This window comes from Lagenorhynchus albirostris, chromosome 19, assembly GCF_949774975.1.
Source record: "Lagenorhynchus albirostris chromosome 19, mLagAlb1.1, whole genome shotgun sequence".
Classification (NCBI taxonomy): domain Eukaryota; kingdom Metazoa; phylum Chordata; class Mammalia; order Artiodactyla; family Delphinidae; genus Lagenorhynchus; species Lagenorhynchus albirostris.
Genome location: NC_083113.1, coordinates 43599411 through 43627400, shown reverse-complemented (window position 1 = coordinate 43627400; position 27990 = coordinate 43599411). Strand labels below are relative to the sequence as shown.

The window sequence follows — 27990 nt, the reverse complement described above, 5'->3', positions numbered from 1 at the left end:
ATGACAGATTCGTCAGTCATGATCGTCCTTATTTCTCTTGATTCAGGGTCACAGTGCTCTACAGTCCAAACCCCTGAAGCTATACATGCTTTTCTTTACTTACAAAAAAATAAAAAACAAAAAAAATGGGGCTTCCCTGGTGGCACAGTGGTTGAGAGTCCGCCTGCCGATGCAGGGGACGCGGGTTCGTGCCCCGGTCCGGGAAGATCCCACATGCCGCGGAGTGGCTGGGCCCGTGAGCCATGGCCGCTGAGCCTGCGCGTCCGGAGCCTGTGCTCCGCAACGGGAGAGGCCACAACAGTGAAAGGCCCGCGTACCGCAAAAAAAAAAAAAAAAAAAAAAAAAAAAAATGCACTGACATAGACACTTCAGAACTGGCTATTCATCTGAGTCATCTATCTAATAAGGTACATTATAGACAAAGAGTCCCTCTTGAATCAACTGAGGGTCCCCTTCACGTAGGAAACAAAAAAAAGCCTCATCTGTCTTGGTAAATCTCACTGTTTGTAAAGCTATAGCCTATTTTTAAAGTGATTTAGAGGAAATAAATACAGATCTGGGAAAGTTGCATTTTTAGGATAAACTGTCAGTTCACATTAATTACTGTGGCCTTGTCATTGGAGCTCCTCTATCCCAAGGCGGGGGTGGTCCTCATCACCCATTAATTCGGAGGATTCCTAGACTAGTCCCATCTGAGCAGCTCATCCATTATCTGAGCAGCTCATCCATTCTCTGTGCTCTCAGGGAATCTCGGTGACTATACCACCTCTCCCCGTTGCACAGAATTGAGGACGTGTCTGTAAACACAGCAGAGAAAGGGTTTCAATGAACAAACCTCCTTTTCAATGGTCTCGGAATAGTGAAATGCAGGAGCCCAGCTAGAAGAGCGCTTTCATGGTTAAGGTTCTGCTTTTAAACAAATCAGCAAAGTGGAGGAATTGGATGAAGGTAGCCAAAAAGTACAAACTTCCAGTTGTAAGATAAATAAGGACCAAGGATGTGATGGACAGCGTGGTGACTACAGTTAACACTGCTGTATGATCTACTGGAAAGATGCAAAGACAGGAAATCCTAAAAGTTCTCATCACAAGGAAAAAAAACACTTTTTTCCTTTATTCTTTTTGTATCTACTTGAGATGATGAAGGTTAACTAAACTTATTGTGGTAATCACTTCACAATAAAAAAAATTCCCCCTTTTAAAAAATGGCTTTTGAAAAATTACAAATCTCAAATGAGTGAAATATTATGCCACAATTAAGATTTGGATGGGGCTTCCCTGGTGGCGCAGTGGTTGAGAATCTGCCTGCTAATGCAGGGGACACGGGTTCGAGCCCTGGTCTGGGAGGATCCCACATGCCGCGGAGCAACTAGGCCCGTGAGCCACAACTACTGAGCCTGCGTGTGTGGAGCCTGTGCTCCGCAACAAGAGAAGCCGCCATAGTGAGAGGCCCGCGCACCGCGATGAAGAGCGGCCCCCGCTTGCCACAACTAGAGAAAGCCCTCGCACAGAAATGAAGACCCAATACAGCAAAAATAAATTAATTAATTAATAAACTCCTACCCCCAACATCTTAAAAAAAAAAAAGATTTGGATTAATGATTATGAAGAGTGAACAACATGGAAAATCATTTACACTACAATGTTAATCTAAAAAAAAACAAGAACATGAAGTTATAAAAAGCACCCTATTATTAAAACCCTGTAAAAATAAGTATGTAAAGGGGCAAAGAAATAAATGAAGCAGAGAAAAACAATAAGTTGTGTTTGAAGAGTCAGATTATGAAATAATGGTTTCACTTTTTAAATTTCCATTATCTGCACAGTGCATATGTATTTTTTCTCAGTTTCCAATATCAGTTACACACGTATACAGAAGTGTTTACAAATGAAATGACATGATGCCTAAGATTTGCTTTCAAATACATCCCCAAAAAGTGGGGGCTACAGATGAAAGACAACTGGACACGTGCTCCTCATTGTTCAAAGTGGGTAATGGATACAGGATGACTCAGTCATTATATGATTCTCTCTACTTTTATTTATCTTTGAAACTTTCCATAATAAAAAGTTTAAAAATTTCCCCATTTATGCTATATAATATTTGCTCCACAATAAATAACATTAACTTACAATTTTTTAAACAACATGCTTATTATTAAAAGTTCAAGCAGAAATTCAAAATATGAAAAAAAGAAAAAGAAATTCAAAATATGATGTAAGCACACACATTCCAAACCCTTTCCCCATGACATAGGTCACTGTCATCAACTTTGTATGAAGTCACCAGACTTGCGAACACCAGCACAAAAACACACGTATAAACTACACATGCAAAAGTGAATTCACCCTAGGCCCACAAGTTGTGCCCCTTGACTTGTAAAGTATCCTAAGAATCTTTAAAAATATATACAGAAGCAATCTATCTGTTGAGGAGGGTTTTAGGATTGAGGGAACAGCACGTTCAAAGGGAATTCAGCCTTTACCACAAAGTCCCCGGCCCCAAAAGAATGAATTCATGTAATACACGTGTAAATAAACATTAATCAGTTAATTAGGAGTGGGAGGGAGGGAAGACACAGACGTCATATTCTGAGAACTGTGTGCCTTGCTATCCTGTACATAATAAACAGCATCCTCCAGGCCGGGCCTGACGCTAAGGTGAAAATCTCCGCTCTGTACCTGACCGTAGCACTGACCGCACCACGCGTGTAACTGTGGCACTCTCACTCTGATCCAGGATCGCTTTCCCTCCCAACTCACCACTGTCCTACAAGAGTAAGTCTCCTGCTCTAAGAAAAATGCTCCTAGAATCCCAGAAGACTGAAGGAAAAGAGGAAATCATGTACTCCGACGAGCTAAACAAGGTCTGATCTTCGTATGACCCCAGCAGCCGCGGTGTCTCCCCTGAAGAACCTGGGAGACTGGATGGGCAGGCAGGCGGGAGCCACTCTCAGGGAACTGGCACAAGGAAGAGGCCCCGTCATCAGATGCAATGTTTCAGGGTTGGTTTCTTTTCTGGCAAGCGGAAGGAAACTGCTCATATCCAGGCAACAGTCTCATTTTCCTATTTCCAGACTGAGATATGCTGGGCATGTAAATGACACACCAGATCTCATGTGTTAAAATGATAACATTTGGTATATATTGGACTAAAGAAAATAGATCATTAAAACGAATTTCCCCCCTGTTTATTTCTGTTTTTACCTTCTCTAATGTGGCTACTAGAAAACTTTAAATTGTGTCTGTGGTTCACATCACATTTCTACTGGACAGCGCTGCTTGGGCGCCTCCTTCCTGCTGTTTTTGGTCATAATCTTGAGCAGCTGTCTGCCAAGGCCCGGCCAGCCCCGGGGGCCTTCTCTGTGTAACTTGACTGAACTAAGCTTTTTCCTGCCTCCAAGCTTCCTTCAGCCTGGAATGCTTTTCTCCTTGTTGGCCTGGACAATCGCTTGTCATCCTTCTGCAGTTCTGGTGTCACTTCCTCGGGCAAGCCTTCCTTGACACTCCCTGACCCCAGGTTGACTCAGGACTCAGGACTCTAGGTTGAGTCCTGAATGATATACTCCCAGAGCACCCTGCACTTTCCTCCATCGTATCTGTCACAACTGGAACAGTCTGCACCAGTTATTTGTCCAACATCTGTCCGCTTTCCTCTCTAGATCCTAAATTCCGAGACTGTCTGCCTTAGTTCACTGCTGCATCTCCGGCATCTAGCCCAGTGCTCAAAGGGATTTACTGTGCAAATGCTGGTAAATAAACTTCACACCCACCCTGCCCCCACCCCCGACTCCGCCGCAGGCCCCTCTCACAACCCTAAGAAAATGCCCGATAGAAAAGAAGGAAATTTCCGGTTATACAAAATCCTGATCCAACACTGACAAATTCACAAGTCTAAAAAGAAAAAAAGAAAAGAAAAGAGAGAGAAAGAAAGAAAAGAGGGGGAAACTGTCTGACCAAATACTATGGATTAAAATGCAAAAGTTTTCAATATACCATTAGAAAAAGAAAAAGGGGGACGACCTCAGCCAGCGTTCGTGTTTTGAGGGGTGGCATCACTCTTTGTTCAAACAGGCATTCCCACAAGGCTGACGGCCCTCCAAAGCCAGTAAGTTTACAGAACACTCTGGAGGCGGCCTTAAAGCCCAGGCCACACTGAGGCAGCCACGTACAGGGGATGGCTTTCCTGACAGAAAGCTTTTCTTCTTTTTTCAAGTGAGGTTTCACAAGGCAGCCTCTCAGCCGGTGACACAGAGAGCAGGTCTGTTTTACCCTGCGTTGCAGGGGCCTGTGTGTTTACTTTCGAGACTCCTGGCTAAAAGGACCTTTTCTTTCGACCAGCTCTCCACTGACACCAAAGCCGCGAGCTGGGCCCAGCTGTAACTTTGAGAAGCTGGGGGTCTGGGGTCGGGGGAGGGGGTGGCTTTTGGCTTCTTCAGAAATTCCTTGAGGTTCTGGCTTGGCCGTATCTGCCTGAGGTGCACAATGATGGAAAGCAACACACAGGGAGCTTTTCAGAGACTATTAAAGATGGTTTTAAATCCCAATGCCTGGCATCTGGTGTCCATCAAGGAAAGAGGAGTCACTGATACAACTGCAACTGGATGGAGGTAAAATGAAACAAAGCATTGCATTTGGAGGCTGGGGACGGATTCTGCCTGATACCTCCCCAGAGAGGGCACCCAGCACTTCCCTGGTCCTACCTCTGCCTCAGCGGTCAGCCACGACACTGGCCACAAAAACCACAGTCACATAAAAAGATGTTCATCCTCACTAATCTAATTAAATATGTATATTATATATATACGAATATCTTATTATTACATTACATTGTATAATATCATATTATGTTATGGTATATATTATATTATATTATATTATATTATATTATATTATATTATATTATTAGTATCTTCTTTGTGTTCTGGGCACAGGAATGAGGGGATGTACAAGAGTTAACAAAAACCAAACAGTGCCTGCCCCCATGGAGCTCACATTCTAGTTGTAGAGGCCAATAAGTCAGATAAATAAACAAAATATATATATACTATATGGGGATACTGCTAAAAAGAAAATAAAGCAAGGAAAGGAATAGGGAATGTTGTGTAGGGAGGAACTGAAATTAAGGTGGTTTGGTCAGGGCCACATGTATGATTCCATTTGTATAAAGTGTCCAGAAAAGGCAAATCTACAGAGACAGGAAGCAGCGTAGTGGTTGCCAGGGGCTGGGCTGGGAACAGAAACTAATGGGAACCAGAGCTAAGTGAGCAGGAGGGATCTTACTGAGGTGGTGGGAAAGTTCACGGTGATGTTGCACACCTTGGTAAAATTAAAAAAAAAAAATCACTGAATGGATCAGGGAAGCCCTCACTGAGGTGACATCTGAGTGGGCTGGAAGTGGGTGAGGGAGAAAGGCAGAAGGACACACAAGGAAGAAATATTTTGGGAAGAAGGTCAGGGCGGTGCTAAGGCCCTGAGGCAAGAGCAGCAGTGGGCTGGAGGAAGAGCACAAAGGCCTGTGGGCAGGAGGTGGTTTGGTGAGGGTGGAATGATTGAGATGGGGTAACAGAGAGGTGACAGAAAGATCAGGGAAGGCTTTTTAGGCCGTTTGGGAAGGACTTCAGTTTTTACTTTTAGTGAGAAAGGCAACCACTGGAGGAGGGATGTGATTCGACTTATGAGTTGGATCATTCTGGCTGCTGGGCTCAAAAATGAAGTGTAGGGAGACAAACGCAGATGATGCCGGGAGACCAGTTAGGAGGCCTTTGCCTCCTGAGTTGAGAAGTGGTGGTGAGGTGGACATGGGTGACGGCAACTGTCAGGGTGAGAAACAGTCAGTTCCTCCAAGGTATCTCGAAGGTAATGAGGGCAGGACATGTTGATGGACCGGGTGGGGGTTGTAATAGAAAGAATGGCGTCAAGGAGGACACCCAGGTTTTCAGCCTGAGCAACACCAAATCTCCATCTCCGTTGCCTTAAATGGAAAGCTGACAGCTCAGCTTTTAACATGTTAATTCGAGGATGCTGATTAGACATCCAGAAACACGGTCTCAGGTTGCCCGGAGAAAGGTCCAGGGTGCAAGTCATAGGTGAACGGACCAAATTTAAAGCCGTGAGGCTGGACGAGATCATGAAAGGAAGAGGTATAAATTAACAAGTGGATGCAGGACTAAGCCAACTTGGGGTATCCCAAGGCTTCTGGACCAGCGAGGAGAAAACCAGCAAAGGAGACTGGAAAAGAGTGACTGGAAAGATAGACAGAACACCAGCCGGGCGTGGTGCCCTGAAAACCAAGTGAAAAGAGTAGGTCAAGTTGGAGGGATGGATTCCTTGTATCCAGTCTGCAAGGCAAGTGAGTTGGAAGTGAGAACTGACCCTGGATGGAGTCACATGGAGGTGACCTGAGACCTGGTACAGCATTTGCAGCAAGGCAGCAAGGACAAAAGTTTACCCAGGAGTTCCTCAAGAAGGAAAGGGAGAGGAGAAAAGAAAAGAGATGCAAATTAAAATAACAAAGAGAAATCACTGTCACAGCCGAACAGACTGGCAGAGGTTAAAAGACTGGTAATGCCCAGCGCCACTGGGGGAAGGGAAACAAGTACACGTGCACACACACGGTGGGTTGTGTAAACGGGTCCAGTCTTTGCAGCAGACCCAGGCCACAGATATATCACAGAACTTGCAGCGTGCCTGCCTTTTGACCCAGCAATGCATGCCTAGGAATTTACTACCCTAAGGGAAAAAAAGGACAGGAGAACAAAGATATCATTACAAGAATTTACTGAAAAGTCTTGCTTGTAGTAGTAAAGACGCAGAAACGGCCAACAATAAAAGATCTGTTAAACTATGGTGCATTCATACCAAAAAAATGCTGTTGTAGCCATTAAAAGGATCTAGTTTCATTGAGGTAGAAAAACTGGGTGAAAAAAAGCAAGTTATAAAGCAATATGTAGAGTGAGTTCCCAATTTGGGGAAAAGGTTAGACACTCACACACCTATACATATATATATTTTATATATATATATATATATATAGATATAGATATAGATATAGATATAGATATAGATATATATATGGTTGACATACCCCCAAAAAGCTGAGTGGATATATAACAAAGTATTAACCGGGTTAGCTCTGAATAAAAAAATTTCCATGTACCTTCTCAATTTTGCTGTGAACTCTAAAATTGCTCTAAAAAATTGTCTTTAAAAAATGCAAACAGGGGCTTCCCTGGTGGCGCAGTGGTTGAGAGTCCGCCTGCCGATTCAGGGGACACGGGTTCGTGCCCCGGTCTGGGAAGATCCCACATGCCGCGGAGCGGCTGGGCCCGTGAGCCATGGCCGCTGAGCCTGCGTGTCCGGAGCCTGTGCTCCGCAACTGGAGAGGCCACAACAGTGAGAGGCCAGTGTACCGCACAGAAAAAAAAAAAAAATGCAAACATTCAATGGAGTTCATAATAACGGAACAAGATTTGCTAGCTTTGTGGGGGGAAAAAAAGAATTTCCAGTGATTTTTAACCTTCTCCTTCTTTGGAAGGCAGTATATGCAGAGGTTGCAGGCAAAGTCTTTGAGACCAAAAAGGCCTGGGTTAAATCCCAACTCTGCCACCACCTACTATGTGATCTTGGGCAAGTTACATAAAATCTGCCTATTTCCTCATTAAAGGGGATGGCAGTACAACCTACATTATAGGTATGCAGGAGGATTAAATGGAAAGAATAGATATAGACATAGATAGATAGATAGAGATCAAGAATTCAGAACAATGCCTGATACATACTTAGCACTCACAATGTTCTTTGTCTTTTTTTCAATAAGCATAAAACAACAATAATAATCAGAAAAATAACAGTAACATTTTCAGTTTTAGGAGCATACGTTGCTTTTATTATCAGAAAAAATATTAATAGTCAGCCTCCCCTGCCACATATCCACATGCTCCATATTCTCAGATACAACCAAGTGTGGATCAAAAATATTCAGGAAAAAAAATTCCAGAAAATTCCCAAAAGCAAACTTTGAACTTGCTGTGCTCCAGCAACTATTTACAAAGCACTTACATTGTATTGGGTATTATAGATAATCTAGAGATAATTTAAAGTATACGGGGGTATGTACATAGGTAATATGCAAATACTATGCTATTTTATATAAGGGACTTGAGCATCTGCGGATTGTGGTATGGGGGGTGGGGGGGCACATCCCAGAGATACAATTATACTATTTTCAATTTGGGGAGCAAGAGAGAATTTCTCAGAAATCTTCTGTGAGTATTCCATGAGACTGAAATAACTAGGTCTTAGTGGTTTACCAGGCTCATAAAAGTAACTACTTGGCTATGCAGAACTGGTTTGGCCATTCTCCCATCAGGCCTAATCAAGGCACTGGAGTTTGTAGCTATGCCCTAAATAATAGCTCCCTACCAGCTTACAGGACTGTCACATCCTTCCTTTCACTTTTGTCTCTTGCCCGCCTCCTCCTCATCTGAAGAAACAGTGAATAATTTCTCAAACTTAAATTTAAAATTGTTATTAACTTAGGAGCAATTTTTTAAAAGTTTCTCTCTTCTCCCTCTGACTCAGGTTCCAAGGATCAGTGGTTTATTTCTCTTTTTGTTGAAAAACTGGAAAAACAGTGTGGTGTTTACTTTAAAATAAATGCATGCACTGTCTGTCAGGCCTGCCTCCTTGAGATGCATGGCCCACCCACCAGAACACTTCATCCTCATGGAAGAGGGAGGGAGGTGGTACAGCACTCGTGACTGGCCTATCTGTTCTTGGAACATAAAGTGCAGTAACAACCCTCTGCTTATAAGATTTTTAAATAAATAGGGAGCTGTTTGCTTTTTCTCCCTCTCTCATTTTTTTTTTTTTAAATCTGGGAGACACACATGGGGAAAGAAAACAGACACGCATAGAAAACGAAGAGCATAAGCAAAAAGCTTTTCGAAGGTACTTCATTTTTCACAGTGGTCTGGGGACAGCAATTCTCTAACCGCCTCCTGTGCATACAGAAATGAGTAAAGATGTGGATGATGGTGAGAGCCAGGGCTCTAGTGGGGAAAGGAGGAAAGTTAGGAAGAACTCTGTGAGGTTGAATTAGAATTGGAGATTTTAGCATAAACTCATCACCTTGAATATATAGACACAGAATAGATATTTATGTGCGTGTGTGTGTATACATAAAGTCTTTCAGGAAAAATGAAGGCTCAAGAGCCAAGAAAGTTTTGAAGAAAAAGAGCAGTGAGGGGATTTCCCTGGTGGTCCAGTGGTAAAGAATCTACCTTCCAATGCAGGGGACACAGGTTCAATCCCTGGTCGGGGAACTAAGATCCCACATTCCGCGGGGCAACTAAGCCTGCACGCCAGAGCTCGCGCGCCTCAACAAGAGAGCCCGCGTGCCACAAACTACAGAGCCCACACGTTCTGGACCCCCGCGCGCCACAACTAGAGAGAAGCCCGAGTGTGGCAACGAAGAGACAGTGCGCCACAACGAAAGATCTCGCATGCCTCAATGAAGATCCCGCATGCTGCAACTAAGACCCAACGCAGCCAAAAAAATAAAAATTTAAAAAAAAAAGCAGTGAGAATAGGTATGTCCAAACTGATACTGGCACTCCCTCCAGTGAAAACAGTGACACCATAAAACCCATAAGGAAAAAATACAACTAGATCCTTGCCCTACACCATACACCAAAAAAACCTCCAGATTGATTAAAGGGTTAAACGTTTAAAAACTAAATAAAGAAAACCAGCACAAGTGTCAGTGTAAGGAAGGTATCTAACTGTATTTTTTTCCCAAGTGGTAACTCAGTGGTTCTAAGACTTGAACCGGCATCAGAATGCCCTGGAGCATTTGTTAAAACACACATTGCTGGGCCCTATCTCCAGGTTTTCTGATTCTGTAGGACTGGGAGAGGGCCTGAGAATTTATGTTTCTAATATGTTTCCAGGTGACGCCTATGCTGCTGATCTGGACACCACACTTTGAAAACCACTGGGTTAACCAATGGTCCCAATTTGTTCACCTTTCTTTACTGATTTTAAATGCCACCTTTATCACATAGTAAATTCTATCTATGTTGGATGATGCTTGGAAAAAACTATATGATGGGGACATGTCCAAGGATACAGGAGGGGTTCCCTGGTGACGCAGTGGTTGGGAGTCCACCTGCCGATGCAGGGGATGCGGGTTCGTGCCCCGGTCCGGGAGGATCCCACATGCCGCGGAGCAGCTGGGCCCGTGAGCCATGGCCACTGGGCCTGCATGTCCGGAGCCTGTGCTCCGTGGTGGAAGAGGCCGCAGCGGTGAGAGGCCCATGTATCGCAAAAAAAAAAAAAAGGATATAGGAGCAAGCTTGAAGAGGCACCCACTGGCCAAACCAGGGATATTTTGAGCATAAAATAATGGCAGTAATAAATTATAACCCATGCATAAAATAAGAATCCATGAGTTGAGACTGATAATACATACCTACATAAAGGAAAAAGAAAAGCTCTTCCTTGCAGCAGTATGTCAACTAATAAATGTAGAAGGAATGACTAAATTGGAAAAAAAATTTTGCGACCATCAGAATATTAACTGATTCAGACAAAAATCATTAATGAATGCAAATACTAGTAGGTGAAGGTGTGATGAGGAACAGATATTTACATAGTCTCAAAGTATGGTATCTCCCCATAAAAAACGTCTTAGTTATAAAGAGAAAATAGTCATTTTACAGTGGAGAGCCTGGCAGACACAACCCTAACCCAATGGTCAAAGTTCACATCATCAATAATGAAACAAGCTGAGTTGTGTGCCCCCTGATCTGACACACTGAGAAGGACGCAACATCACTTCTGGAATGCTCCTGCCAAAAATGTGTAGTACTCTGAATCTAAACTGAGGAGATTCTACAAAAAGACAGCCTGAACTCTTTAACAATGACAGTGTCATCAAAGACAAAAATAGGCTGAGGAACTGACTCCAGATTTAAGGACAACCAAATGTAATGCACAATCTTGCATGGGATCCTGGAAATCACCTGAAGTGCATTTTTGCAACAATTAGAAAATATAAATTACATAACAATACTGTAAAAATGTTAGATTTCTTGATTAGGTTCATTTATAGTGGTTAGGCAAGAAAATATCCTTCTTAGGAAATACACATTTAAATATTCAGGGACAAAGATGTATAAGATTTATAATTTAAAATGATTCAGCAAATCACCATACATACATATACAGACATACAGACGATGTTAAGGCAAATGCATCAAAATTTCACCACATGGATGAAGAGTATAGGGGAGTTCTTTGTCCTAGCCTTGTAACTTGTCTCTGAATTTGAAATTATTTTAAAATAAAGAAGTTTGGATATATTTTTTTAATCTACTTCAAGCCATATTTCCCTCCTTGAAAGCAGGGCAATCTGGTAGTGCCAAGGTCTGCAGTGTTGATGAGTCCAACTACCAGAGAGGAGAGCTACAAGAGAAAAGTGGGTCTCAACTCCTATCTGCTACCAAGCCAGAAAGAAATGAAGATCATCCAGTGGGCGGGTACGGATGAAACATGCTGGTGACTACTGGGGGTTGGGGATTATGTTTGAAAATTCCCCTAATAAAAAGGTTTTTAAAAATCGGTGTTCTGGGCTTCCCTGGTGGCGCAGTGGTTGGGAGTCCACCTGCCGATGCAGGGGACACACGTTCGTGCCCCAGTCCGGAAAGATCCCATATGCCGCGGAGCCGCTAGGCCCGTGAGCCATGGCCGCTGAACCTGCGCGTCCGGAGCCTGTGCTCCGCAGCGGGAGAGGCCACAACGGTGAGAGGCCCGCGTACCGCAAAAAAAATAAAATAAAATCGGTATTCAGGGTACTTCCCCGGTGGCCCAGTGGCTAAGACTCCGTGCTCCCAAGAACTCCAGACGGGGCCAGGGTTCGATCCCTGGTCAGGGAACTAGATCCCACCTGCCGCAACTAAGAGTTCGCACGCTGCAACTAAAGATTTTGCAGGCAGCAACGAAGATCCCACGTGCTGCAACTAAGACCCGGCGCAGACAGACAGGTAAGTAAGTAAATAAATAAATAAATTTAAAATTCGTATTCATTCAATTTTTTAAAAAATAAATTTTATTATTTTTATTTTTTTAAAGCATTGGTTCTTGCTTCGGGGACTTAACTTTTTTAAAGATTTTTTAATTTTTATTTTATTGTATTTATTTATTCTTTATTTTTTGGCTGCATTGGGTCTTAGGTGCGGTACACAGGATCTTCATTGCAGCATGCAGGATTTTTTGTTGCAGCTCGCGGGCTTGTCTCTAGTTGTGGCATGTGGGTTTTCTCTCTCTAGTTGTGGTGCATGGCCTCTGTAGTTTGCAGCATGCAGGCCCTCTAGTTGTGGCGTGCAGGCTCAGTAGTTGTGGCACGTGGGCTTATTTGCCCCACAGCATGTGGAATCTTAGTTCCCCGGTCAGAGATCAAACCCCTGTTCCCTGCATTGGAAGGCAGATTCTTTACCACTGGACCACCAGGGAAGTCCCCAAAAAATAAATTAAAAAAAAGCAATAGTCAAACTCAAAAGCTGGCTTCCACACAGAGATGACTAGAACCATCCTTAAGAACCAAACCAGGACTTTTGGTCAAGTCCTCCGTGCAGCCACTGCCAGGTCAATGTCCCTGCAGAGTCAGCCAAGGCTGACCATTACGTAACTGCTGGACTCGAGTAAAACCCTCCACTGCAGCATCCCTCGACCAGGGGGAGGCAGGAAACATCAGCTGGGTCTCCCAGTCAACCTCCAAGTCCACCCAGGGGAAAACAAGGGAGCAAATGAAAGAATGAATTATGTCCCATGGAGCAGAAAAACACCAGGTGGGGTAACCGCTACCCGTCACTCCCTTTCCCAGGAAAAGTGGTTTCAGGAAGACCCGGCCACAATGAGAGGAGTCACCTCACCTACTGTAACCCACTACCCTACGAAACCGTATTCATACTTAGACACCACTCTGCAAACATTTCCCGTCCAGCAGCTCCCCAAGGAGCGCAGGCTCCAAGACTGTGGTGCTGGAAAATGTCACATGTTAATAATGGCCTCCCCACTCCACACCCGCAAAGCTTTTGCATTTGTCCAGTCTTAGAATTCTCTCTTGGAACAACCTCAGGGCTGCCTCCCAGTTAGGCAAGGAGGTCCCATATCAGGAAACTGGGTCTCTGCTGTCCATCTCTGGGATTTGTACCTCTCAATCTTTGGGAAGGAAACTATCAGAGGAGACAGAATAATAACTACCATTACTACTACTACTACTACTATAGTATGAACATGTGTCACATACTGTTGTTAGCTCACTTAATCTCAAAACAATATTTTACAGACAAGGAAACAGAAGCACTGAGAAGTTAAGTGTCTGATGTACAAAGCTGGTGGAATCAGGATTCAAACCCCGGGAGTCTGACTCCAGAGTCCACATGTTCTTAACCACTTCTCTACATGACAGATTTGCAATCATCAGAAACAGCCTTGCTCTATACAGAGGGCTTTAGGAAACACAGCCAGAATATTATCTATATTGTCATCCTAGATATGTTTTTCTAAGAAAAAGCAGCCCACTGCCCAAATTTTCCATCAGATTCGGATCTGATGTGCCTCACTACTAAACCCAGCCACACACTCAAAGTGCTAAGGCTGGCGTCAGCAAGAGCAGTAGAAGCTGCAGCCACTGCCACAAGCAACACAGCCCCTGGGAGCCATAGGAAACATCCTCCTGAATCACGCTGGGCTCAAAGAGAAAATCACAAGAGCAATTACAAAAAAGGAGCAGAACACAGCAAAATGTAGGGGATGGCAAATTCGTTCTCCACCAGACAGGCTCTACTAAAGCTAAACATACATCCACCCTATGAAACAAGTCCCCAAGATAGATATAGATAGATAGACACATAGATAGATTTAACAGAAGTGTATGTCTGTGTCTTCCAAAATTCTTGTAGAAGAATGTTCACAGCAGCTTTGCTCATGATGGCTAAAAACTGGAACTAACCCAAATGTCTACCAACAGGAGATGAGACAAATAAATTGTGGTATATTCATACAATAGGATACCATACCCCAGTAAAAAAAAAACAAACTCTCATTACATGCAAAAGCACAGATGAATTGATTTCACTGATACAAAATTCAAGAATAGGCAAAACTAATCAATAGTGATCAACAGTGATAAAATTCAGAATAGTTGTTATCTCAGGGCAGGGCAAGCAAGCGACATGGGGAAATTTCTGGGGTTCTGGGAATGTTCTATCTCTTGATTTGAGTGGTGATTACACAGATGTGAACACATGTAAGTATTCATTGAGCTGTCTCACTTAAGATTTGTGCACTTTTCTTTAACAGAAAAAATTTTGAATACAAAGTGGGGTAAAAATCAAAGACAAATTTAAAGCAAGAATGTTTTTATTATTAAATAAGATGGGACAAAAATAAATGCACTAAGCTTTCAACTCAAAAAGCTATAAATGACTGACTATTGAATAAATAAAGCAAAAAGATGAAAAAGATTAACCAAGTTAAAAATAGAAATTAACATTAGAAAACATGGTATAATTGATAAATAAGTCCAAGTAGTTGTCCTCTGAAAAATAAATTAAAAGCCAAAAGTTAAAACAAGAATGTTTATGCCAGTCAAGAAAAAAAAATGGGGAAAAAACACACAAATACCAACATTTTTAAGTGAGAAAAATTAGAAACATTTTAAAAAATGAGAATGCTATCTCAAATCTTTATATTAATAATTTGAATATCTCATGAAACAGTTTTCTTAGAATATATGAATTAACAAAATTGACACAAGATGAATCAGAAAAGCTGAACAAACCAATCATTATGGGGAAAGAACTGAAAAAGTCATCAAAGAATTATTTCAGAGAAAGCTGCCAGACCTAGTTGGTTTTATGGGTGAGCTCTTTCCTGCACTCATGGAACAGATAATTCCCATGTTATAGAGTCTATTCCCGAAGTTGGAAAGCACTTCAATTTACTTTATAAAATTAGCCTAGACTTGATTCCAAAGATGACAAAAATAGTACAAAACTACAAACAAATGTCACTTATGAATTAGATGGAAAACCCCCAAATAAAATATGAACATGTAATTCTAAAAAAATTTTCAAGGAATAATCTACCATGAGCAATTAGGTATATTCTAGAAATTCTAAGGTTGTTACTACAAGGAAATTAATATAATACATTGAAAGGAGAAACATATAATTATCCCAATGGTTGCTTAAAAGCTATTTGCTGCATGCTGCAACTAAAAGATCTCGCGTGCCACAACTAAGACCCGACGCAGCCAAATAAGTAAATATTTTTTAAAAGATAAAATAAAAACATTTGCTCAAAATTCAACCCTTATCCTGATTTTTTTAAAAAGACAACAATGATTAGTAAACCAAGAAGACAGGTTACCAACTAATACCCAACCTGACACCTGAAGAAGTCACTATAAGCTTAGTTATTAGGGGAGAATGCCCACTCCATCACCACTAAAACAGGAAGTTGTATACAAAGCAACTAACAAAGAAAAAGAAGTAAAATTATCTCCTAAGACGATCAAAATTTTTGATCTTAGAAACCACATAAACGTCTACCAAGAAAATCCAAAAGAAACTGTTGAAAACCTATACTAAGAATTCAGCAAGTGACTGATTATATAAAAGAAAATACAGAAACAATAGTCATATACCAACAACACTAAGTTAGAAGACATAATAGAAAAAGATCCCACTGAAAATAATATCAAACCTCCTTTAAAAACTAAAAGAATCTATCTGAAGATAACTTCAAAATGATTTGAGTGAATTTAGAGACATTCCATGTTCCTGGTATGAAAATTCTCCATAAAGAAACTTTACATATGATAGATTCCAACAAAAATCTCAAGAGATTGGGGGTAGGAGAATAGGAAGAGGGGAGAACCTGACAAAATAATGTAAAATTCATGTGATGATGTCATCCATGCAAAGAAAAGAGGCAGGAAGATTTTGAAAAGAAGAGAAACTTGAACTGTCAGATATTAAAAACATAACATAATGTTATACTAGCTAAGGCAGAGTGATTTGAAAAGGCTGATAAAAAACAGCAATGAATGGAAAGTCCCAAACAGGCCCAAATATACATATGTTTTTAATATATGCTTAAGGTAGCAACTCAGATCACTGGGGATATAGATAGGTTATTTAATAAGTAGTGCTAAAGTAATCAGTTAACTATTCAGGAAAAATTAAATTAGATCCCTACTCACACTGTACACAAAGATAAATTCATTTGGATGAAGAATTAAATTTAAAAAATAAAATCACAATGAACTAGGGGAAAATAGAGATGATCATTTACCTGATCTCAGAATAAAGGAAAGCCTTCCAAAACATAAAAGAAAAGGCTGAAAATATAAAAGGTAACAGACTTGACTACAGAAAGTTTAAAACATCTGTATGGAAAAAAGAAAAAGCCTGAAAAATTAAAATGCAAATGAAAAACTGGGAAAACACAAATTACAAGACAAAGAATAACAGCCTTAACATATAAAGAGCTCTCTCAAAACCAAAAGAGAAAAATGCACATTTCAGTAAAAAAATGAGCAAAGGACATTAATAAGGCAATAAACACACTTTAAAAACATTCAGGGCTTCCCTGGTGGCGCAGTGGTTGAGAGTCCGCCTGCCGATGCAGGGGACAGGGGTTCGTGCCCCGGTCCGGGAAGATCCCACATGCCGCGGAGCGGTTGGGCCCGTGAGCCATGGCCGCTGAGCCTGCGCGTCCGGAGCCTGTGCTCCACAACGGGAGAGGCCACAACAGTGAGAGGCCCGCGTAAAAGAAAAAAAAAAAAAAAATCAGTCTCCTTGAGTAAATTACAGCTTTAAAAAAGGTGGAGTGGAGGTGGGGGGACTTCAAAGACATAACCACCAAATGCAATGAGGGGACGTTGCCCAAATCCAGGTTGGGGCAAACCAACTGTAAAACAACACTTTGAGATAGATGGTGAAATCGAATATGAACTGGGTATTAGGTGATAATGAGGAATTCGTGTAAATATTGCCAGGTGTGATAATGGTACAGTAATTATGTTAACAAAAGTCCTTTTTTAATGAGATGCATGCTGAAGAATCTAGGATAAAAGGTTGAAACACCTGTAATTTACTTTAAATACTGCAACCAAAAAGAAATAGATGAAGCAAATCTGGCAAAATGTTAATTATAAAATAGGCTAAAAATATATATATATTTATATATTTTTTTACAAATAAATCCAATAAATGTTAAAGTGCAATAAAAACCAGCCATCTCAGCTACTGCTGATGGAAGGATAAATGGGTAGAACTTTTCTGGAGGGTAATCTGGCAATGTGTCCAAAACCTTGAAAAATGTTTAAATCCAGCAAGACTATGTTCAATAATTTAATACACATTTTTAACAATTGGTATAAAGATTTGTAAACTTATAAGTTTATCAAAATAGCATTATTTGTGACTGAAATACTGAAAACTACCCAAATGTTCAACCTTAAATTTTCACACAGCCATCTGATAAGACTACTACCAGACAGTCATCAAAAACTGACTTTTGAGGAACAATTAAATATTTTATGGTACAACAGCTATGGAAAACAGTATGGCGGTTCCTCAAAAAATTAAAATAGAATTACCATGTGATGCAGCTATTCTACTTCTGAATATATATCCAAAAGAACTGAAAGCAGGGACTTGAAGAGATATTTGGACACCCATGTTCACAACAGCACTGTTCACTACAGGCAAAAAGTAGAAGCAACCCAAATGTCCTTGGATGGATGAATGGATCAACAAAATGCGGCATACAATGCAATATTATTCGGCATTAAAAAGGTGATTCTGGGGACTTCCCTGGTGGCGCAATGGTTAAGAATCCGCCTGCCAATGCAGGGGACACGGGTTCGAGCCCTGGTCCGGGAAGATCCCACATGCCGCAGAGCAACTAAGCCCATGCACCACAACTACTGAGCCTGCACTCTAGAACCCACGAGCCACAACTACTGAGCCGTCCAGCGGTTAGGACTCCGTGCTTTCCCTGCCGGGGGCCCAGGTTCAATCCCTGGTCAGGTAACTAAGATCCCACAAGCCGTGCAGTGTGGCCAAAATAAAATAAAATAAAATTTAAAAAGAAAGAAAAAAAAGGTGATTCTGATACATACCACGTGAAAGAGGCTTAAGGACATTATGCTGAGTGAAAGAAGTCAGACACAAAAGGGTAAATACTGTATGATGCCACTCATATGCAGTACCTAGAGTAAGCAGATTCATAGGGACAGAGAGTTGAATGGTGTGGGTTGAGAGAAGGGAGGGAGTTACTGTTTAACGGGTATAGAGTTTGCGTTTAGCAAGATGAAAAAGTCCTGGAGACGGATGGAGGTGATGGCTGCAGAATCCTGTCAATGTACTTAATGCCACTGAATTGTACATTTAAAAATGGTTAAGACGGTAAGTTTTACGTTATGTGTTTTTTTTAATCACAATTAAAAATAAAGATATAGTAATACATTTTAAAGAGAAGAATGCATGTTGCAAAATAATAAGTTCATGTATGATCTCAATTTTGTTTCACTGATGTCTTAAATATTAATACACTGCACACAGGGAAGAAAGGCTCAGAAAGGCATGTATCAAAATGTTAACAATAATTATCACTAGGTACTTTGCTTCCAGGAGAATTTTATCTTCTTTGTGTGTCTGTGTGCTTTTGTGTGATTCCCAAGTTTTCAACAATTACTTTTGTAATTGAAAGCAAAAGTATGCCAACTGGACAAATGAAAAAGGAGAGAAAAGGACACTCATGTCGCTTGCTGATCCTAATGTGAGAATGCCCACAAGTCTATTTCCAAATGACATAGTAAATATAATCCTCCTTGAGAATCAAATTATAAAAGGCAGGCTAGCATTTGGGAAAATAAAGACCGACTCAGAAGACAGAGCAGCGGGGTGTTCCCTGCAGAATTAGAATAGAGGCAGATCCTCATTTCAGACGATTCCCGAGTCCAGAGTGGGTTCACCACATCAGTGTGTGCCCAGCAGAAAGAAAAAGACCGGGGGAGCCTCACACCCCATTCAAGAGGCCCATCAGAAAGGACAGGCTCAGAAAGGAAAGACTCTTGAATCAAGCAGCACTCTCCCTGGGACTCGGGGCTCCCCACCCACACATCTCTCTTAAACTAAATCCACGTTCAGAAAATATTTGCTAGACAGCACACATCAAGAAAAGAAGGAGCCTTTCTTTCTGTGGCATTCCCTCGCCACATCTGGTACTGCTCTGAATAGAGGCTTTATGAGGGAGGATCCAGATACCTCCGCCATGGGTTACTCCACTGACCACAAACAGCAATAAACAGACGTGAGAATTTAGATTTCCGTGCAGCCGAGGCATGCTGAATAATCATGATAGAGCTTCCACTGCATTCCAACAACCAGGAAATGTTTATCGAGCGCCTTCTAAGCACAGGGCACCATTTGTAACACCATTCCACGCAGACAGGCAGGCACACATGTACACACCCACCCACAGACGAAGCTCCTTTGTTGTGTTTGAGGGATCAGACTAGGAAAGTAATGATTTAGGCTGGAGGCATTTGACAGTTTGATTTTACACGTCACACATCAGGATCAGGAAAAGAGGGGCAGAGGGAAAGTATACAGCCCTGAGGAAGGATCAAGGGGGGGACATCAGTGCATCCCACCACTAGGGGCCCTGGACCAAGGGGCTGAGTTCCGCAATAGAGGAGTAGCTCTCAGCCTTCCTAGAACTCCACGGACCACATCCACGGGGAGTACAGTAACTGCAGCCTCTGGTCCTAGAGGAAACTGCATCACCAGGTTTATCCACCATGTGAGAGACATCCATGCCTTCACATTCTTTTCCCCACCCCCACAAATGAATGACGTCAGGTACCCCTTCCTTGTACATACTTTTGCCCCCATTGTTCTTCAGGACATTGGAGAGGTTGACAGAGGCGGTGCCTAGCAGTTCATTTCTCAAGGTGTGGCAGCTCCAGACCTTCAAATCTAAATGACTCTGGGCCGTGACATTCCTGGAAAACAAATACTTGATTCATCATATCCAAGCAGATCAGTCACTCCTGTAACTTAGAAGAAAACAGAGAAACTACCCTGCTGACATCTTGAAGGTGGGGGGAACCCCAAAGAGGAAGACACTCACATATACCCTTTCCCCCCGAGAGCTGACCCTGTAACCATCTAGCTAACAATGAACACTCTGTGAGCTCAATGATGTAGAAACACCTGAAGAGAAGGTGCCTCAGGTACCAAAGGCGGAAGGCCTAGAGGCTGCTACAGGAAACCTGGATTTCCCACAACCCCTTCCTCTATTCTCCCGGGGGGCCGCATTCGGAGAGAAGGGGTTTTCTCTTACAAAATGATGATCTCGTTCCAGAGAAGCTCGGAGCTCCCAATTCGCTTCCCAGTCTTCTTGGTCTCACTGGGGAGTCCATCCACTGCCACTTCCACAAACGAGTTAATTCGAGGTTGACGACTATGCACCTTGGGCTTTGCTGACACCACTGGACAGGAAAGACAGAAGAAGTCAAGGATGAGTCAGAGGGCTCCCAGCTGCCCCCCTGTGGCAGATGTTCTCCCTCTTTTTTTGTTGTTTCTTTTAAAAAAAGAAATTTTGTCTTTTCCTCATTCTAAAAAGACTTCTTTTTTAATGTGAGGATATAAAAAGAGCATAAGAAAAGAAGCATAAGAGAAAAAATCACTCCTAAACGGAAAACACTGGGATAATTATCATTAAGATGTTGGTAAATACAGACTTTCTAGACTTTCATCTTTTATGTCTCCAATTCTTTAAAAAGTCCTCTCCCCCCAAAATCCATTTTAAAAAGCTGCAATATAAGCCCATTACAAGCATACACCATAATTTAGGCAACTATTCTTTCACTGTTGAACAGATTGCTTCCAACTTTTGGCTCGGGGAAAATGACCACAAATGTATATAGTATCTGCATGCATTTCTGAGTATTCTTCCAAAGGATATGAACATTTTTTAAAGTTCTTAAAACTGCTCAGTTCCTTTCTAAACCCATGTAGACACCTATCAGCACTATAGGAATATATCCATTTCACCAAACACTGCATAGCACTGAGTACTATGTTTTTTTCACCCTTTGCAAATCATGTAGGTAAAAAAAAAATAGTATAAAGATAATAGCTAAGAGTTAATGAGCACTTATTACAGATCCTGTGGTATGCACACATTATCTAACCCAATCCTTACAATGAGGCAGGAAATACATCATCACTCCATTTCACCCAGGAGGAAACAAGCTTGGGGAAGCTAGGTCATTGCCCCAGGCTACACATCCAGGGAGCTTCGACCCACAATGTGCACCCGGCAGCCTGACTCCACACCATGCTATATGCCATTTCCAGACTTTGCTTATTTGTTCTAATGCTTTTCTTCAATTACTAGCCAGATTGAATAGTTTTTCCATGTACTTGTTAACCATCTGCATTTCCTCTTCTGTTCATTTCCTTCATGTGGCAGCATTTCTGATGCTTACACGGCACCATCAAGCGAGGGGCTCAGCACCAACTAAGCAAGCATACGCCCAGGGCTGGGTGCTAGACAAGCTCCTTTTGTAGCACTTATCAGCCATGGTGGAAACTCCAGATAACTAGGACAAAACCCATCTGGATGTTTTCTATCCTATGCCCCAAATCAGAGCATGTAACTGACGTTCCTTACCCATGATGACAAGACTGCCTGAACCTGAGTTCCCATCAAGAGTTAGCAAACCTCTCCCTCCTAGACCCTTCTGAGGGATGACAGTCCTATAAGGGTCCACAACTTGGCAAAGGGCAAAGCCACCTCTGATTGTTTTTTAGCAATACGTGTCTTCTCCAGGACCAAAAGAACACTAGAGAGAAAGTCAAGGAACAACAGCAACAAAAGCTGTCGTGAAGATTAAGAAGCAACAAGAGTTGGTACTAGGAAAAAAGGTCGTAGAGCTGGGAAATGTGGCCCAGAGTGGGAAAATGAAAATACTACACACATAGACAAAGGTTAACTGAGGCCACCTGGTGGTGTGAGTGCAGATCTGCAGGCAGACCCTTAAATGTAAAAATATAGATTAAAAATAGGGACTAGTTATATAGAGTCCTACCATTTTGAGCTAGACAGTTTCTTTGAAATCAACAAGTTCAAACCCTTTATTTAATAGTTGGGCAAACTAAGATCCAGGGAAGTGAGACATATCCAAAATCACGGAGCTAGTCAAAGGCAGTGCTAAGCCTGGAACCAAGCCTCCCAGCTCCCGGGCTGATTCTTTGAACCCTTCCATCAAATTTCCCTTTTGGTCCTTGTTTTTTTAGTATCTACTTTTAAAAAAAATTTTTTTTGATATAATTTAAGACATTTAGAAAAGCTGCAAGACTAATACAAAGATTTCTTATAAACCCTTCACCGGGGACTTCCCTGGTGGTACAGTGGTAGAGAATCCCCTTTCCAACTCAGGGGACGCGGGTTCAATCCCTGGTCGGGGAAGTAAGATCCCACAAGCTATGGGGCAACTAAGCCCGTGCGCCACAACTACTGAGCCCACGCGTCTCAATTAGAGACAGAAAACCTGCACGACACGACTAGAGAGAAGCCCACGTGCCACAACAAAAGATCTCACATGCCACAAAGAAGACCCAACGCAGCCAAATAAATAAATAAATAAATAAAATAATTTGATTAAAAAAACCCTTCACCCAAAGTCACCAAATATTAACTTTCTACGCTACTTGCTTTATTACTCTCTCTTTTTCTCTCCCTAAATACTTCAGTGTGTCTTTTCTAAGAACTAAGACATTTTCTAACGTTACCATAGTATAAATATCAACACTGGGAAATTCAACATTCTTTAATACTATTATCTAAGGTACAGACCTTATTCAAATTTTGCCAATTACCCTATCAATGTCCATTATAGCAAAAGAGAAAAGATTTTTTTCTAGTCCTGGACTCAATCTAAGATCACATGGTGCAGTTAGTAGTTTTTTGTGAAGTTTCCAATTTACATAAAAATTGAAAGAATAGAATAAATAATTGCACATTATTTACTAACTGCTATCATTTTGCCACATATGCTTTTCTGTCTCTCTCTCAGCGTCTATCATCAATATTACCCAGAGAACTTCCGCAATAATAAAAATGTTCTACACCAGCGCTCTCCAATACATTGCCATGAGATACATGTGGCTATAAAGCACTTGAAATATGGCTAGTGAGACTGAGGACTGGAGCTTTAAATTTTATTTAATTTTAATGTAAATAGTTCTATGTGGCTATACTTGCTACCCTATTGGATAGCACAGGACCCAGATATATATATGACATCTGTATTTAAAAAAAAAGTTAGTTGGAGATATCATGACAGATCGGCCCTGATTACTTTCAGAATGCAATTCCAAACAATAAGGGCATTCTTCCACCTACCACACCACCATTATTATACCTAAAAAAAAAATGTATAGTCACTCCTTCCATCATTTGATAACCATTCCATATTCAAATTTTCCCAGTTGTTCCTAACTTTTTTTTTTAATATTTATTTATTTGATTGTGCCAGGATTTAGTTGCGGCTCTCCAGCTCTGTAGTTGTGGCACGCGGGCTTCTTAGGTGTGGCATGCCAACTCTTAACTGTGGCATGCATGTGGGATCTAGTTCCCTGACCAGGGATCGAATCCATGCCCTCTGCATTGGGAGCACAGAGTCATAACCACTGCGCCACCAGGGAAGTCCCCCAAACATATTTTTATAGCTGTTTTTCTCCCAACCCAGGATCCAATCAAGATGAACAAACTGTACATGTGGGATCTTCCCGGACCGGGCACGAACCCGCGTCCCCTGCATCGACAGGCGGACTCTCAACCACTGTGCCACCAGGGAAGCCCCATGACAATGATTTTTAAAGACTTCCTTCCACCAGCTGTCTTATAGAATGCTAAATCCTGCATTTTTCTGATTGTTTCCTCATGGTTAGATTTACAGTGAACATTTTTGTCAAGAATACTAACTACACAGGTTAGGTTGTATACTTCTTACTGTACACACCAGGCCATCCTCCTACTGGGGATACTAATTTTGATCCCATGGTTAATGTGGGGTTTGCCAGGTCACTCCACTGTAAAGATACATTTTCCCCGCAGTAATTTATAATTAATAAGTGGGGTGATATTTTCAATGTTTCTTGTTCTTAAAAGACAAGCCAGGGCTTCCCTGGTGGCGCAGTGGTTGAGAGTCCGCCTGCCGATGCAGGGGACACGGGTTCGTGCCCCAGTCCGGGAAGATCCCACATGCCGCGGAGCGGCTGGGCCCGTGAGCCATGGCCGCTGAGCCTGTGCGTCCGGAGCCTGTGCTCCGCAACGGGAGAGGCCACAACAGTGAGAGGCCCGCGTACCGCAAAAAAAAAAAAAAAAAAAAAAGACAAGCCAAAATACAGGTCTCAAGTTTATCTAGAAAGTTTATTTACTATTTGATAAAATATAAATGTCAGTTTCTTATACATGGAGTCACATCTTCACATAGGATTTAGCTTTTAAAGTCAACAAATAAGGCAAAAAATCACATATTTCCAAAATTATACCCCTGAAAAGCTCTTAGGAAGGCAACAGAGTGTGGCATATTATCCTTCTATAGGTTCCAAACAGCCAGTTTTTTGCTTTGCTGTGCTGTGTTTTCAGTGTTCCTTCAGTTAAATATCAGATAAAATAGTTGGCTTACGTTTGAGGACCTTAGTGTGTTTAAAAAGTGTATTGTAAAACTCTAGGACTGGGGGAGAAGGATAAATTGGGAGATTGGGATTGACATATACACACTATTACTATATATAAAATAGATAACCAGGGCTCCCCTGGTGGCGCAGTGGTTAAGAATCTGCCTGCCAATGCAGGGGACACGGGTTCGAATCCTGGTCCAGGAAGATCCCATATGCCACAGAGCAACTAAGCCCGTGTGCCACAACTACTGAGCCTGCGCTCTAGAGCCAGAGAACCACAAGTACTGAGCCCACGTGCCACAACTACTGAAGCCCTCGTGCCTAGAGCCCATGCTCCGCAACAAGAGAAGCCACTGCAATGAGAAGCCCGTGCACCACAACGAAGAGTAGCCGCCGTTCGCCGCAACTAGAGAAAAGCCCGCGCGCAGCAACAAAGACCCGACGCAGCCAAAAAGATAAATAAATAAAATTAATTAATTTAAAAAATAAATACAATAGATAACTAATAAGGACCTACTGTATATAACACAGGGAACTCTACTCAATATTCCTTAATGACCTATATGGGAAAAGAATCTTAAAAAGAGTGGATATATGCATATGCATAACTGATTCACTTTACCATACACCTGAAACTAACACAACATTGTAAATCAACTATACTCCAATAAAAATTTTTAAAGATAAAAAATAAAAAAATAAATCTCTAGGACTGCACTAGAAGAGGCACAGGGAACTGAGGCAGAGAGGGGACAGCATAGCAACAGCTCCCAAATTACACCAGAGGCTCTATCCACAAAATGCACAGGAGGAAGAACCACCCACACTGTTTAAATGGTTGCTTCTCTCCTCTTTCTCCCCCACCATTTTCCTGGATGGTATTATCAACTCCCTATAGCTTAAGTGCATATATAACGAGGTGCACCTGTATTATCAAGTTAGCTCTCTCCACACTAGTGAGAAAATACACATCAGGGAAAGGCAAGAGAGAAACCTTTAGAAGTCAGAGTGTGTTCCTGAATAACATGGTCCCAAAACAGGGACCTCAGGATATCACCAGTTTCCATGGGCAGGCTTCTGTTCTGACCTAGCCCTGCTAATTATTAGATAGGCAGTAAAGGCTGTAGTCTCGAGTTCAAAACCCTACCAGTTCACTCTATTCCTTCTCCCTTCTCAAAAGGGCTGGAGCAGCCATGAGACACCAAGAAAAGTAATTAAAATATATGAAGACTATAAAAAAAATCAATAACTCAATAAGAAACAGGCAAAAAATAGACACAGGCAACCCACAGAAAAGGAAATACAGATTTACTTAAACATATGATAAGACACTAAACATCACTTATCATTTAATGAGAAGTAAAACTATGCTGAGAGCACAATTTTTTTTAACCAACCAGACTGGCAAAGATAAAAAAAAAAAAAATCTGACAACATATCATGTTGGTAAAGGTGTGGGGACTACAGCCGTACCACCCTGAATGCCCCCAAACTCGGAAGCTAAGCAGGGTTGGGCCTGGGTAGTACTTGGATGGGAGACCGCTTGGCAATACCAGGTGCTGTAGGCTTAAAAAAAAAAAAAAAAGATGATGTGGGGAAAGGAGCACTCATTGATAACAACAGGTTCCCTCCAGGCGAGGGAACTGGGGAGCTGCAGGAATGGAAACAACTGTAAACTATGTGAGTGCATGAAATAAATGAATAACATTTCCATTTTTCAAACAATAATTTAAAAATTTGGACCAAAGATACAATTTTGTCTCCCAATGATCATGCTGAGAGGCCTGAGCCCAGATACTGAATGCCACTCCTCTCTCCCCGAGCATCTTGTGGTCCCGTGACTCCTCCTCCTAAAGCTACTGGAGCAGCAGGCTTTCATCCGTGTGATATTTACTGAAGCCTCACTATGTGTCAGGCACTGTTCTAGGCTTTGGGGCATCAACAGTAAGCAAAACAGACAAAAACCCCTGTTCTCGTGGGGCTTACATTCTACGGAAAGAGACAGTGAATAAATGAAATAGATTCCAATAGGTCAAACATTAAATAGTGACAGGGGCTGATAAGAAAAAGATAAGGTGATGAAGGGGAGAGACATGAGGGAATCAGGGTAGGGAGCCTTTAGATGGGGGAATCAGGGAAGGCCTCGTTGAAGAGAGTGACTTTGGGGTAAAAACCTGCAGAAAGTAAGGAAGCAGACCAGGTAGATAACTCAGCCAAAAGAGCATTTCATTCAGTGGGAACAGCAAGTGCAAAGGCCCAGGGGTGGGAGTGTACCTGGTAGAGGCAATGAATAGCACGGGAGGTCCATGTGGACCTGTGCATCTAGCCAAAGAGGAGTAAATGTGGAACAGGAAATGAGAAATGGAAGGGGTCATATCACGTGGGATCTTCAGCTTGTATGCGGAGTGAGATAGACAGTCCTTGATGTGTTTGAGCAGAGAAGTGACAAGAGCTGGTTTACACTGTAACAAGATCACTGGCTGCTGTGCGATAAACAGAATGAAGCGGGGCAAAGGGCACAAGTAGGAAGCCAGGTTAGGAGGCTACCGCCTTAATCTAGGGCAGAGATGATGCCAGCTGTTGGGTCAGCAGGGGTGGTGAGAAGTGGCTGAACGCTGCCCACATTTTGAATGTAGACAAAACCAGATTTGCTGAATACAGGATATTGAGGAAAAAAAAAAAAATCAGGTCAGTTCCAGGCATGTCACATTTTAGACGTTTACTAAGCCTTCAAGTGGAGATGCCAAGTGGGCTATTGGATATACAAACCTGGAGTTCAGAGACAAGGCCAGGCTGGAGATACAAATGTGGCAGTGATTCTACTATTTGGTGACATTTAAAGTGATAAGGTTCGGATGAGCTCACCAAGGGAATGAGCGTAGATAGAAAAGAGCCCTGGAGAAGGAAGGATTCGCCATTTTATATAATTCTTTCCAAAAGTTCTTTTTTTCCCCCTCCTCTTCAAAAACTCCAGCTATAATATGACAACCCTATAAGAATGAATAGTTATGCTCGTAAGCCAAAGTGTGGTATAATTCCACCGCTTTCCCAAAGATGGGGCTGGACCTGAAATGACAAACTTCATACAGTGCCACTCACCTTTCAGAATAAGCTGAGACTTCTCAAAAGGCAGGGCCACCCCTGCCCGGCTGGAGCTGGCAGATGCCATGTCATCACCAGGAAACTGAAAGACAAACAAAGCAGCAGGTTTA

At 42.0% G+C, this 27990-nt stretch overlaps 1 protein-coding gene and 1 pseudogene across 3 annotated transcripts in view; one reads left to right on the top strand and one right to left on the bottom strand.

Annotated features, from left to right (window-relative positions):
• The window catches only part of WWP2 (WW domain containing E3 ubiquitin protein ligase 2), a 145827-nt gene that overhangs the window by 96189 nt on the left and 21648 nt on the right, over positions 1-27990 (bottom strand). For all 3 annotated transcript variants that reach the window (XM_060130350.1, XM_060130354.1, XM_060130352.1), the window contains exons 2-4: positions 27878-27962; positions 20427-20574; positions 19964-20085 (exon numbers count right to left, since the gene is read on the bottom strand). In XM_060130350.1, the coding sequence (XP_059986333.1) occupies positions 19964-20085; positions 20427-20574; positions 27878-27947 (340 nt within the window). In that variant the 5' untranslated portion in view covers positions 27948-27962. The remainder of the gene's footprint in view (positions 1-19963; positions 20086-20426; positions 20575-27877; positions 27963-27990) is intronic.
• LOC132510517 (5S ribosomal RNA) lies at positions 26238-26346 on the top strand (annotated as a pseudogene).